The sequence below is a fragment of the Strix uralensis genome, chromosome 16 (genome assembly GCF_047716275.1).
Source record: "Strix uralensis isolate ZFMK-TIS-50842 chromosome 16, bStrUra1, whole genome shotgun sequence".
Taxonomy (NCBI): domain Eukaryota; kingdom Metazoa; phylum Chordata; class Aves; order Strigiformes; family Strigidae; genus Strix; species Strix uralensis.
In genome coordinates this window covers 15,655,729-15,669,061 of record NC_133987.1, presented here as the reverse complement: position 1 = coordinate 15,669,061, position 13,333 = coordinate 15,655,729, and the positions used below count along the sequence as shown (strand labels likewise).

At 37.1% G+C, this 13,333-nt stretch overlaps 2 protein-coding genes across 2 annotated transcripts in view; one reads left to right on the top strand and one right to left on the bottom strand.

The window, feature by feature from the left end:
* The window catches only part of CLEC16A (C-type lectin domain containing 16A), a 376,293-nt gene that overhangs the window by 234,647 nt on the left and 128,313 nt on the right, over positions 1-13,333 (top strand). The window lies entirely within an intron of this gene.
* The window catches only part of LOC141950919 (uncharacterized), an 89,213-nt gene that overhangs the window by 44,916 nt on the left and 30,964 nt on the right, over positions 1-13,333 (bottom strand). Inside the window, exons 23-31 of the mRNA XM_074886424.1 lie at positions 12,404-12,584; positions 11,183-11,338; positions 9,072-9,205; positions 7,922-8,080; positions 6,642-6,822; positions 4,604-4,815; positions 2,678-2,866; positions 1,655-1,794; positions 88-250 (exon numbers count right to left, since the gene is read on the bottom strand). Coding sequence (XP_074742525.1) covers positions 88-250; positions 1,655-1,794; positions 2,678-2,866; positions 4,604-4,815; positions 6,642-6,822; positions 7,922-8,080; positions 9,072-9,205; positions 11,183-11,338; positions 12,404-12,584 — 1,515 coding nt within the window. The remainder of the gene's footprint in view (positions 1-87; positions 251-1,654; positions 1,795-2,677; positions 2,867-4,603; positions 4,816-6,641; positions 6,823-7,921; positions 8,081-9,071; positions 9,206-11,182; positions 11,339-12,403; positions 12,585-13,333) is intronic.

Sequence of the window (13,333 nt, the reverse complement as noted above, 5' to 3'; positions counted from 1 at the left end):
TGCAAAGAACATAAGATATATACAGTAAATCACTCATTTGCTGGCTTTTTTGGAGTGCCAGATTAAGAAAATTCTTGTACAACTCACATACGGGTTTTCAGGTTGGTAACCAAGTGTAAGAGTTTGAACTGTTTCCTTCACCTCATTTATCAAAACCTTTGTTTCCAAGAAATAGTGCTTTTGCTTTTTGTCAACAGTAAATGTCTCCTGCAGAAGGATGCTCTGCAGAATGGGCACATTAAAAGGATGCCTGGAACAAAACAAGCATTAAGCAAAGTGTAAAAGATCTTAATAGACAACTACAAAAAGAAATCATGCATGGTTCAACTGGAACTCCAAAATGTTCAGTTGCAGATATCATCAGGGTGTCAGGTACAGAAGGGACACATAGGACCAGGACCTCTAAGAAAATACTAGAGCATAATTACAACTTCATACAAACTACACATTTACCAGAATTTCTGATACAGCCTTTCCATCCTGGGTTCAGGAAAGGCTTGAAAGAGCATGGGACAGGGTGATACTCTAAAATTCTGACATGCATAACCAGTACATACACTTTATATATCTGCATAGCCAAGACTTCATTTCAAATAGGGACACTGTCCAAAAGCTTATGGCAGCTTTGAATATCTCACCTATCAACCACATTTTATGTTTTCTGTAGAAACGGTATCTACATGCCAAGAATCCTATGCAACAGATGTTCAGCCACTACATAGTTTGGATCACTTTACTACTTCAGAGTAATGTTTTATGGACTTTATTAAATATTTCTGCACATTTACTTAGTTGGATGTCTTGGAAAAACGCATTAACTTTTATAAGCAGACATTGGACTCACTTTATGCATGTTAGGATATCTGGTACAGCTCTTCGTTCTTCATTTACATATTTTTTCCATTACTGAAAAGGCATCCTGTAGTTTTTTAGCTATCTCCAGGTTGCAGAGTGGCTCCTAAGGAAGCCTGTGCACTCCTCTTGAACCTACTATGCCTTAAGAAAGCTGAGATGTCCCCAGAGATGATACAGATGTCTCAAGTCTGAGCACACATTTTTACCAAGGCCTTCAAGCTGTGCTTCAATAATGGGTAATGAAGAAAGAAATTTCAGACAGCCAACATCTAGAAGCAGTGCACTCATTCTCATCAGGAAATGGAAACATGTTCCAAAATCTAAACAAGACCATTTGTTATGTGTTTTAAGAGGGATGCTTTTGGCTTTAGGATGGCTATATTATTCCTGAGGACTAGAAAAAAGGCATCTGGATGGCACAGAGGATCAGATCTGGATTTTGGAACTTCTCAGCATTTCAACGTTTGGACACACCATCAATCCTGCTGTTTTCATGAAAGGAGGCTATATGCCCAATAGAGTTGCCAACAAACACGTTGCCACAGTACGCATGGCCTGTTGCCTTTGACAGCTTTGCTCACTACCATTTCAATAAAGAAGGCAAAAGCTAATAGATGCAAATAACCAGCCCATAAAGCTGGTGTGCTTTAGCAGGTTTGGAGAGCCAGATGGGAAGAAGCACAGGCTTTGTGCATGCAGCACTTCCACTTCGTAAAGCCCAGAACGTTTTCCGAGAGCATGAAGATGTACATTTAATTTAGGCCAAAACACTCTTCAGAGATAGAAATGACTACTGAACCTGAAATGGAGGGTTCCACGTTTTTGATAGAGCATCTTCTCCTTCTTCAGCTCTTCTATCTGACCTTCAAACTGCAGCATGACAGGTGGACTTCTATAATCTCTCCATACAGTCTTCACAGAAAAGTTTGTCTTCTTAGGCTGTACTCAAACCATGAGACCAGAAGGGGAAAGACAACTGCATCAGATTTACTGCATTCATATTCAGGAATGTCAATATAGAAACCACATTGTTCAACAGGCTGCAGCAAGGCTGTCATTGAACAGATCAACCCCATTCTGCTTCAGTTTAAATCCCGATCTCCATTTATATAGGATTAAAAGTGTCATTAGTAGATAACTGACTTCAGCAGAAGACAAATGCCCTATAATGAATCACCTGAGTGTAATCCATTTGCAATATGAGCAAACTTTTAACACTGGTACCAGTACATCTACATACAAAAATGGATTGGATTTTCAAAGCATGGAATTCTATGACTAGAAAAGCACTTTTTGTTTTACGACATCTTGCAAGGAACTGACCAAAGAAACTGATCAAAGTATCTCTTTGAAGGACAAACTGCTGTTTACCCTTCCTGTGCTGCAGACATCAAGCAAAGCAAAAATCATTTTAAGCTTGAAAATGATGTAGAGGCTAAAACAGCATATAAACCCAGGCTGTTACTCTGCTCACTAGCAGGCAAGATATTTTGATTCTCCAAGACAGCAGAATCTTCCACACCTGCCTTACATCTGCATCAAAACATAAGTAATCACACCTACAGCCCCCTCTTTCTAGCCAAGTAGTTTCTCTTTGTCCTCTCCTCCCTGACTTTCTGTCTGTAGTTGGCCTCCCAAATAGGTGAGAAGTACTCAAAACTACACCACACAAGTTTTTGTTTGTTTTCTCTTTGGACAGAAATAGAACCAGCAACTAGAAGTGTTTAAGTTTCAACACTAGCAATAACATCTCTCAGAAAGGTGGCAGACCTGAAAAACACAGTGCTGAGTCAAAGAAATTGCATTTGTATTTCTTTCTTACCATTGGCAGATTCTGATAGCTGGCTGTGAAGTTAAATTCATGTTTTGTACACTTTATCTTAAAGCAGAGAAACTTGGCTTGTTCATTATTCTCCAAAAGAATCTCATTCTTCACAAGGTGATTCCACAGAGATATCATTTCACTGTAGCTACGCAGAACATTCCTCCCAAGATGATTAAATGTGGATGCCTGAAAACCAAAGATGAACACGTTAGTCTGGCTGAGTTAGGACAGACAGGATCCTATTGTGCCAGCAGCACAACATAGTGGGGAAAAGAACACATCTTCTTGGAGACAATCGTTACAAGAACTATTAGAAATAGTGTGCCAGCTTTTCCATTATCAAAATATTTTGAATTGCCATAAAGATCTCAAAGTTTATTTTATCCCCTCTAAGCAAGAAAGAGAGAAAAAACTAAATAGTTGAAAAGAAAATAGTCGATGAACATTTTTTCTCATTCAAGAATGTTTCTCACAATCCTCCACACTGTGCCTGAACCAGCAGTGATCTAACGAGGGAAAGCTGCAGTTCAGAATAAAGGAACACCTTAAACATAAACCTAAGTTAAAGATATAGACATCCGCAGTGGATTCTAAAAGAAAAGCAAAAATTCCAAGCTCTCATCTCATTTATACAGAGGCAGGTAAGAAGTTAAGCTTTTTCAAGACAACTCCACACTTTGCATAGTGGCAGAGGTTTATCATATTGCTAAATACCCAGCAACTGTGATGAAATCAGTTTTAAACCTCTATAGCATAGCAGAGTCTAAAATAAATTAGGAGGAAGCTTAGAATCCATAGACTCAGGGCACACTGATTCCACCCAGTGGATATTTAATAATTTTACAGAAAGTAAAAGAATTCCAGTATAAAAGACAGAAGACTACACATTGAGAACCTGCTATTGAAGGGTCTTTCACAGGTTTCTGAGAGGCTGAAGTCATTCTCTAAGTCACAACAAAAGAAATCACCTTTCATTTCTCAGGATTGCTCTGAACCACTGAGCTATCCAGTACTCTAGCCTGCCACAGGATTACCATTCTGCTACTGAATCTGTTCCTATTGCAGAGTTACCTGTACAAACACTTATCCACTTTGTAGAGATACAGTGGGATAAAGAGTAGCAGCAAAAACACCTCAGTGGCAAAGGTGTTGTTTTGCAAGATCAGAACTCTAACATTAATGGAGGTCCAAATACTCATGGAGAATTTTTACAAACCATATCAAGAGGCAGCAAGTGCTATGAACTACATGACAGCCTACTGAGCAGGATACTCTCCAGGAAGAGGCAGGTTACATTCTTCTCAGGCAGAGGATGCCTTTAAATCTAGTGCCTCAAATTTAGGTGAATGCTGTAATCACTGGGCTCTTAGTTTAGAAGTTTGGCTATTGTTCTTCCTACTTTTAGAATGAAAGACACTCTCAGCTGTTTCATAAAACTAAGGGACAAGTTTTAAACATTTCTTACATGATGATCCAATTTTCCTACTTCCTGAAACTGTTAGCTCATGGGGTTGGGTGGTGGGGTGGCAGGCAGGGGAGAGAACTTCAAAATAGTAATTACTATTTGTACACTCCCAGGCAGAACTCTGCCATCATGTATTTGGGCTTTGTGTAGGGAGTGACGGACTCCTATTCCCAAGAGGGGCAGCGGTGGTGACCCTAACATTTTTTTAAAGCTAATAAAGAGACCCTTGCTGTGATGATCTGGCTGTCCCAGAGGAAGAACAGCTCATCGTTCAAGCACAGAAAACAGATGAACATCGGCATTTCAAGATCTTATCTCATAAGCTACACAGTGGTCGAACAAGCTACTTCACATAGCACGCTGAACAAGTGTTATTTCAGTATGATGACGGTTCTGTTGGGTATCTCACTAAGCTCTCTCATCAAAGCTGTACACTATAGGAACATCATGTTACTAACCTGCAGGTATGTAGTAGCTGGCGTGTAAATGTGAACTTTCCCTTCCTTTTCATTGCCTTGATCTTTATAGAACAGTTCTGCTACGAGATTCTTAATGGAGAGAGCTTTTCCAGTTGTCAGCTTCATAGTCAATAAATAAGTAAAATGCTGAGGCTGATGTAGTTTGTGGGCTGCATGTAGATATAGCCATGGGGTGTCTATATTTAATCCACCTGGAAGAAACACATATTAAAGCTGGCAGAAAAGTGAGATTTCAAGCTACCTGGATTCTAACTCCATAACAAAGCTGATAAGATGTCAGGGTTCTGGAATGAAGCTAAAATGGTACTATCTACCTACTCTCTTCCAATTGCCAAAATCTCTGGATGGTACATAATGAAATGAATGTCCTTCACTAGCATAACATACTGCATAGTGTAACACATACGGAGGTTTGCTAATAAATGGAAATTTAAGAAGTCCAGTACTAAATGACACCAGGAAAGGGTTCTACTGCCTGATCTGCAACAAAATGTGAAATCTTTACCTGAACTGTAAGCCTGTAACCATTATTCACATAATTACAATAATGACCTTAATCAATGCTGTTCTGACATATGCCAACACAGAAATTCAACACTGCAATAAATACATTTTGAACAAGATTTGTAGGTTATTTTGGAAACTAGTTTATAGACAGCTCAGAATGTTTATATCTGACAAGCTGCTGAAATTTCACTAGCGGACTGCTGAAATTTTGCTGGTTATTTATCAAATTACACCATTCACTCATTGTGATACAGTTCAGTAACTCACGATTATTTTATGACAGACACCCACAAAGTAATCTCCAAATTTTTAAAACTTCAGAATTAATTTAACCTTAGTTTGTTGCACCTTAACAAGCAGAAAAACATCTGTTAATTCAGTCCACTGTATCAAGCCAGCTGTTTTGCATTAATAAGGATCCAAGTTTTTGCACATATGGTGCATACTAGACTCGAAAAAATGTATCTCAACAGCAAATCTACACACTGAACCAATCATTGCACTGATTTATACAGCTTCATCCACTAAAGCATAAATGTGGCATTCAATCCATCTTAAGAACTAAATGTCAGAAAACTGATTTTTGGCACACCACTGGTAACTTAACCCCTATTTGAGAAAGAATTCTAAAAATGTAAAATACAGCTTATTATTATAAATGCCTACTCCCTGCTGTACTTTATGAAGCAAAAGGTCTAAGATAAATGTGATTTTTAAAAAATATCCATATATATACACAGGTGTTTAATTTATAGCTTAAAATACACCATTAGAATTCTGCTCAGTGTCCCATTTTCTAATGTTCTTAAAACAAACTTTCTAAAGATTTTTTTTTTTAAAACATGCTTCACTTCTTGGCCAGTTATCTCAGTCAAAAGCTAACAGGACAATACTGGTCTACATTAGGAGCATGGCTATCAGACAAAGTTATCCCCCTCTGCACAGCACAGGAGAGGTTATATCTGTAACACTGGATCTGGTTTTGGAGCACCCAGATCAAGACGGATGGTGAGAAACCAGAAAGGCTACAGCAGAGGGCTGCCATGATGATAAAGGGCCGAGACAACAAGACCTGTGACAAGAGCAGGAGCTGGGCTTATTTAGTCTGGCAAAGGAACAGGGGAATCTAATAGCTGCCTACAGCTAACTTGAAAGTAAATGGCAAAGATGAGGAACAAAAACCCTTCAAAAGAGGCAGACAAGGGACAATGGCCACAAATTGCACTTTGAGAGACTAAGGAATTGCTGGAAGAGGCTAGCCAGCTAGGCTGTGGAAAGTTGGAGATTTTGAAAACTCAGCTAGACAAAACACAGCAGATGTGATCTACTGTTAGGAACAGTCCTGATTTGAGCAGGAAGCTGGACTAAATAATCTCCAGGGTCTGTCTCTTCCAACCAACATTTCTATGATTCTGTTACACCCCCACAAAACTACCTCACAAAATCTCAGCAGCAACTTTCAGTGCCTGCTTTTCTAATCCCAAACTGGAAATACTTTGTGGTTCTTCACCTTCCCAGTTCTTCAGGCCATTTCTGGATGTGTCTTTCCACTGCAGCCCAACCACAAACGGCACGTGGTCATTATACTGCACCTCAAAGTTGGTGTTGCTCTGCAAATAAACCTGAGAGTTGTGTGAGTGCTGCAGCTGGGTTCTATAATTCACCTGTTTTTCCGGGACTTGCATGGTAAACTGGAAAACAAATGAAGCAAATTTAAATAAAAACAGGATCCCATCTTCCAGGCTGTCTAAGCTAACACACACACCCACACATAGTAGCAAGAAGGTCAAAGCTAGTGCCTCTGCTCTGCACATTTGCCATTCACTTTATAGCTTTTCACGCATGGTGACCAATTACAGAATGGGATTTCTTTAATATGCATTTGTTACATCTACTGGGGATTCAAAAAGGAAAACTTCCACTATTTTTTAGACCATTTACTTTCTGGGGAAAAAAACCAACCATAATTCTAGGTCAGTCTATGCTGGGATCACAGATAAATTCTATGCTTACAGGTGCTCCTTATGGAAATGGAATGACAGCCCATCTCAGAAAACTATTACTTAGTCTAAGACAATAACAGAGAAGACCTGCAACTTCTAAGAAATAACACAAAAATTTATAGGAATAGTTTCTGTAGCTTCTCTAAGAACTTTCTACAAAAGATAACAGGGTATGCCAATACAAATAATTATTTTATTTCTTTTTGTAGCCCATAGAAGGTGCTTCAAAAGAAGGCATAGCCCCCCTCTGAGGCTTTTAATTATACTTTACTATATGGAAAAACTTTCTGCTGATTCAGGGTAGAAAGCAATTTATAACAGAAAACACCAAACAAACAAACAAACAAAAAAATGAACATGTCTGATCTTAGCTGAACTACTGTATTCCATACCAACTTCCACCTAAATGCTGTAATATTCTGAGTTGTTATAACCTGCACTCTCCTTCCACATTGTGTGAGCAAAGCAACCTTCATAAAACTCTGAGATCATTTTATATGTGCAAACTCTGCAAAAAACTCATACCACATTACACCCAAATGTTTTCAGTATTTGAAAAATCCATCTACTGGCTATCCCTTGTTCATTTTAAATGTCAGTGATCTCTATGAGACTGGGTTAAGACCTTACCTAACTCAAACTTATTAGGTCTCAATATCTGACTTATATTTTTAATACATAACACAGAAAAAAAAGGTCTTAATAAATAAATTAATCTCAAATTTTTTCTTAGTTTGTCTGTTAAATATTTGAAGTGAAGGTCTTACTGTTCAACAATCATGACTACCTCCATGAAATAGTTGACTAGAGATGAACTGGAACTGTTCTTAAATGCTTGGCTGATCAACAGTTTCTTCTTGTTGTTTATTTCATCCCAGTGTTTCCCATAGTTCACTTCCATCTGCGAGGAAAGCCAAGATGCACTTGCTTCATGTTTCAGGTGAACCTGAAGAACAGAAATTCACCTTTTTCCTGTAAACCATGCCTTCCCTTTTATTCATTGCTGTTAACAGTCTGCAGAAATATTCCCAAGCAGCAAGCAAGACTAAAGCAGAAAGGGCTGCAAATTTTCCAAAGAAAAATCACATTCCATCAGAAGATATAAATTCAGTGTACAAAGCCCAAAACTGTTAGTCTATGCACTGCCAGTCAAATTGCTTTTCTTAAAAGCTAAGGTAATGGGACTCAGGTACTCCTGATGGACTGCTTCACATGGATTCACTGTGCAGCTGCAAAGCCTGGAAAGATCTTGCTCCATGGGAAATACTAACACTTCTTGGCTTCAATCCAACTTGGACTAAAAGCAAATCTGAAAGGATACAAAAATTCCCTTTAATTCAGAAGCTTATTTTTCAGCCAGCTCTCTGTTCTGCAGCAAATACCTAGTATTAAAGGTGATTTGCCTTTAAGAAGACCTTTGTGCCATCTGTAAAGGAAGAAATTTAAAACAGATCTGCTTTTCTGCATGAAAGGATCATACACACTGAAATTTCTAAGAAAGTATATAAATCTAAACCAGAATATAAAACATTTTAAAATGCCTTATTTTCCAGACATACAACTTCTGATGAATAAGCAGAGTTCCTGACTTTTAGTTACAAAGATAGAACAAGATAAATCATAAACTTACTAATACTATTGTTTTATATCTAACAAAAATTTTAACAACAAACATTCTGCAGAAGTTGTGTGAATTAATACCTTAAAAATTACATCACTGGAGAGTTCCATCACTTACAGCTGTAATGGACTGCACAAATTTGCAAGTTGACTAGATATCTTTGTCTACACAGAAAGTGAAGAGAAACAAGATGAGAAGAAAAAGACTGATCCAAAAATGACCTCTTGGGCACCGCTCAGTTTAAGCCTCTCAGTACCTGAGTTACACAAGGGTACTCAGCACACAAGTACGTAAGTGCTTTGGTCAGTATCTCTACCTTGTGATTATAGGTCGGAGTCTGCACACAGTGAAATTCATGCCCAATATCAAGTTTGTACACGCCATGTGCACCTGTCTCCACTTTAATCTTTTGTCGCATACTGCATTCATGATGAAGATTTTTTGCCTCTCCTGTTCAAGTTAAATCACAAAGTTACCTACTCAAAGAAATCAAAAGTAAACTTTCAAAATATTAATAGTATAAATCTTGTGCTTTCAAGGTTTCTAGTTTTCAAAAACATTAAAGTGAGATTTGTCAATTTTTACAGATATATATTTGAATCCAAAGAAAAGCACACATTTAAAGAACTTGCACTTAAGAACAGTGAGTTTGCATTTGCTAGGTAAGTGATTTACATCTATGAAAATGAAAACACTACCACAGTAAAAAGTAAAAGACAAGTAGATATTTTATTCATGTAAAAGGCCTGGCAGTATGTTCTCCAGTCTAAAGGTATGACCAAAGTTTGTGAAGATTGGTACCAATACTGGTATAACTCCATTACCATGAAGTTCAGCTCAAGAATTATCTTCACTATCTGCTCAAGATCTAGACACATTTTACTGACTACAATGTTGTTGTCAAAGCACTGTTTCTGACACCTAAACTTATTTTCCTGCTACACGTATGGCCATCCTAACAGCAATCAATAGCTTCGCACTTTCTGACTCCAGACATGCTGTATATGCAAACAATTAGTAAAACTTTCAAAAAAATGTGTTAGGCATTGCACATTTTTATTTTTTTCCACAAGCTGTACTACAAAGGAAAAACCTAGGAACAGCCATGTTACAGGCTTTACATATGAGTTTGGGCCTTTGTTTACTCTATTAAAATTTAAGATGTTTCTAAGTTCAGACAATTGGAAACAGCTGGTTTGTACTAAGAATGGAATGAAAATGATCCCATGACTTAGGCCAATTTTTTTTAAGAAAAGCAAAGGCTCTCCTTAGATGTTTACCATGTTTCCATGTTCTTTCACTCACTTTTTCTTCAGAAACAATAGAGAAATAAGTAAATAAATAAATAAAAGCAGGCACTAAGTTTATTACTTAAATGGAATTTTACTTGGGTGAAGTAAAAGCACTACAAACTAATCATGATCACTCTTTGCAGCCTTCTTGGGAGTCTCACAATATTTGATGATTTTCTGTTACCACTCAGCTCCTGACATCATGATATTACATGACATTGCATCTTAAACAGAAAAAAATAATGAACTTCTAGCCCTTGTGGTCATGAGATAAAGCTTAAAATAATGAATCTGAAGTTTCAAACAATAAGTAGGATTAATTTTTTGCCTTTTTAAAAAAAGAAATCCAGTACTTCTACAAGGACTCACTTCCCTACCACTTCAGGTAGAACAGTTGCCAAACTGGGTTTATATCAAAATATGACTTAAGCTGTAAGTATATAACTTCATAGTTACATAGCTATAGCTACACATCATCTAATACTGTTATAAGTGTTCAGGTATGTTTCTGTTTGTGCATATAAAATACTCTGATCAGCATGCCATTTTTAGCAAAATTATGGGGTCGTACCTGCATTGGTTTAAGAAAACTTTTCTACTCATATTCCTACATACTCTTTCTGAATGTACAACATACTTTATATAAACAATCATCCTATAATGCTTATCATGACTAGTTACTCAATAGTTACTAGTTATTCAATACCTTGATATAGTTGTACCAATGTTCACCTGCTTTGTCCAATAAAATTAACACACAGTTCACACACTGCAGCCAGAACACAGCTAACTGTTTCCTAGAAAAGTCCCTCATATTTTTAAGTTTGCAACCATTCATTTTGTATAAATATCTGAGAACACAAATTAACTCGAAGCATTCCCACTGAAAACGTGATTTTTTAATCAAATGTTGGACATGCTTGTAGAAAGCACATTTAAAAAATTGTTTTTTATATGCAGACTCGAAGAGTAAAGTTTATCCAAGTGAAAAGAGAAACCTGTCCTAGGTTTCAGATCATAGTTTAAAAATCAGCTGAAATCCTTCTTGTTAAGAGTGTCCTAATAATACAGGGAAATAACTTGCAGAAAAATATGACAAACAGAATGCTTTTACTTTCACTCTTCTTCACTGTACCTAGGAGTCCATATTTTATCCTCAAACCATGAGACCACAATCCCTCACGTTGCTGGAGAAGACCAATGATGTGAACTCCAAGAACACCTGGAAGGTAAGTCTCCCCTTCCAATGAATATTGTCTCATCTTATCATCAACCTTTTTCTCCAGAAATGCTACAAAAAGAGTAGAAGTGATTATGCAGTGGTAGAACATGAAGTTACTTCAGCTAGTAAAAGGAATACTACAGTGGGAAAAACACAAATCTGTTCAGTCTCATCCCATCTAACCGAGGAATCTCATGATGTACTCCTTGTGTAGTAAACAAAAAGACAGAGCTGGATGTTCAGTTGTCTTTCTCCAACTACATATACAGCCTGTAGATCATATTTCTCAGATACTGCTTAAAGTTTACGGATATTAATCCAGTCAAAGCTGCTTCTAAAAGGAAATAAATTCCAACAGACTGATCTCTTAATTAACTAAGACCTAACATGCGAACATGTGTTTTACTTCTACATTGTCACAGCAAGGTTGTGGCTTTGCAACAGAATTGGTGCAGCCTAGTTCTCAGGGTGTAACAGTTTGAAACTGGACCACAATCGTTTTTAGATGCAATCCATGTGAAAGCTAAGAATGAAGATTTCACCAAAAGATGATCTCCCACAAACTTAACTGGCATCCTCCATTCCTTAAAAGTTAGTTTTATTTGAAAATACTGCGCAATCCTATGACATTTCAATGTCTTTGCCACATGGAGACTACAGTAAGAAATACTAAGGAAAAAATGAGAGCCTTAGACTTAAATTACTGGTTTATTCCATTGTATTGATCCACCTTTTAATGAATTGATGCTAAATGAATAAGAAAAAAACAATTTTTAGAACAACAGGTCTTAAGAGACATTTAGCTACACATATGTGTCTCTGCACTGTTTTGTACTAAGAAAAGTGAAACAGAATATTCTAAGAGCTGTTATTGTTTTGGCGATTTTTTTTGTTAAGTGACTCCTTACATCTTATTTCCTCCACACTCTTCAACAGTAATTAAAAGCAGACTTTAAAAAAAAAATTATAATTCCTATTATTCTGAATTACTAATTTACCAAGGATAATCATTTTATAAAGCAGTCTTACTGATTTGAAAGGAACTTTAGAAATATGTCTCCAAATCCAGGCAACCCTAATGTATAAGGGCTCAAGAACTTACATTTGTATGGCAAATACTTATTGTCCTCTAACCTGAAAGAAACACAGCATCCTTCAATAAATTATTCAGGGATACTGAAAAAGCTATCTTCTTGCCAAGTTGTTTAGTGATGTTTCCTGACAGAATGATAGGACTGCTTTGCTTTACCAGCTTCACCTCCAGTTGGGTCATGTATCTCTGCTCTCCACTCAGTGTCTGCAAATCTGTCATTCCCTAGAATAAACAAAGAAATTAAAACCCAAAAAATCAAACCCAAGCTGCTCAACAGTACAAACTTATTAAGTTTTGAGAAAGCAACAGTACAGACTTGGCCATTTCTGAAATTAGATGAGAGGAGAAAGAAAAGAGATTTTTTTCTATACACCCAACAACCCCCCTTCCACCTCCCCAAACCATAAAACTCGCTGTTAGTAAATAAGGGGGAGGAAGGATGGATTTGTTTTTCCACTTATACAAAAATCACAGCGGCATGAGATGCTATTTCCTTCACCTCCTGCTGGCTTCAGTAGTAACTGAATTCTTTAATAATGTTACAGTACTGGGCCAAAAAATAATACGATGTTGCTGAAAATATTGGCAGTCTCACAGAGGTAACTAGATCTAGGTTGGACTAGATGCAAATGAAACAATCTGCAACACTAAATAGTGTTTGGGTTCATGAGAAACATCCAAAAAGTCTGTTGAAATATTACTGTAGAAAAAAAGTAATCTGTTAAATAATGTGCTCACTGTAGGAAAATGCAGTGTTTGAAACCAACTGGCTTTGGAGGCCCACATAAGACATGGCATCCTACTATGGGTATCAATTGCATAATGAAAAAATTGTTCAAGTCCTGGAATATAAACAAAAATGTCAGTAGAGTTTCAGTGATAAACTCCCACCTGCATCTTTGTTTGCTTTTTCATTTCAGGGTTCAAACACTAGCATTCTCCTGCTTCTTCCCCAGTGCTCTAAAAAACCC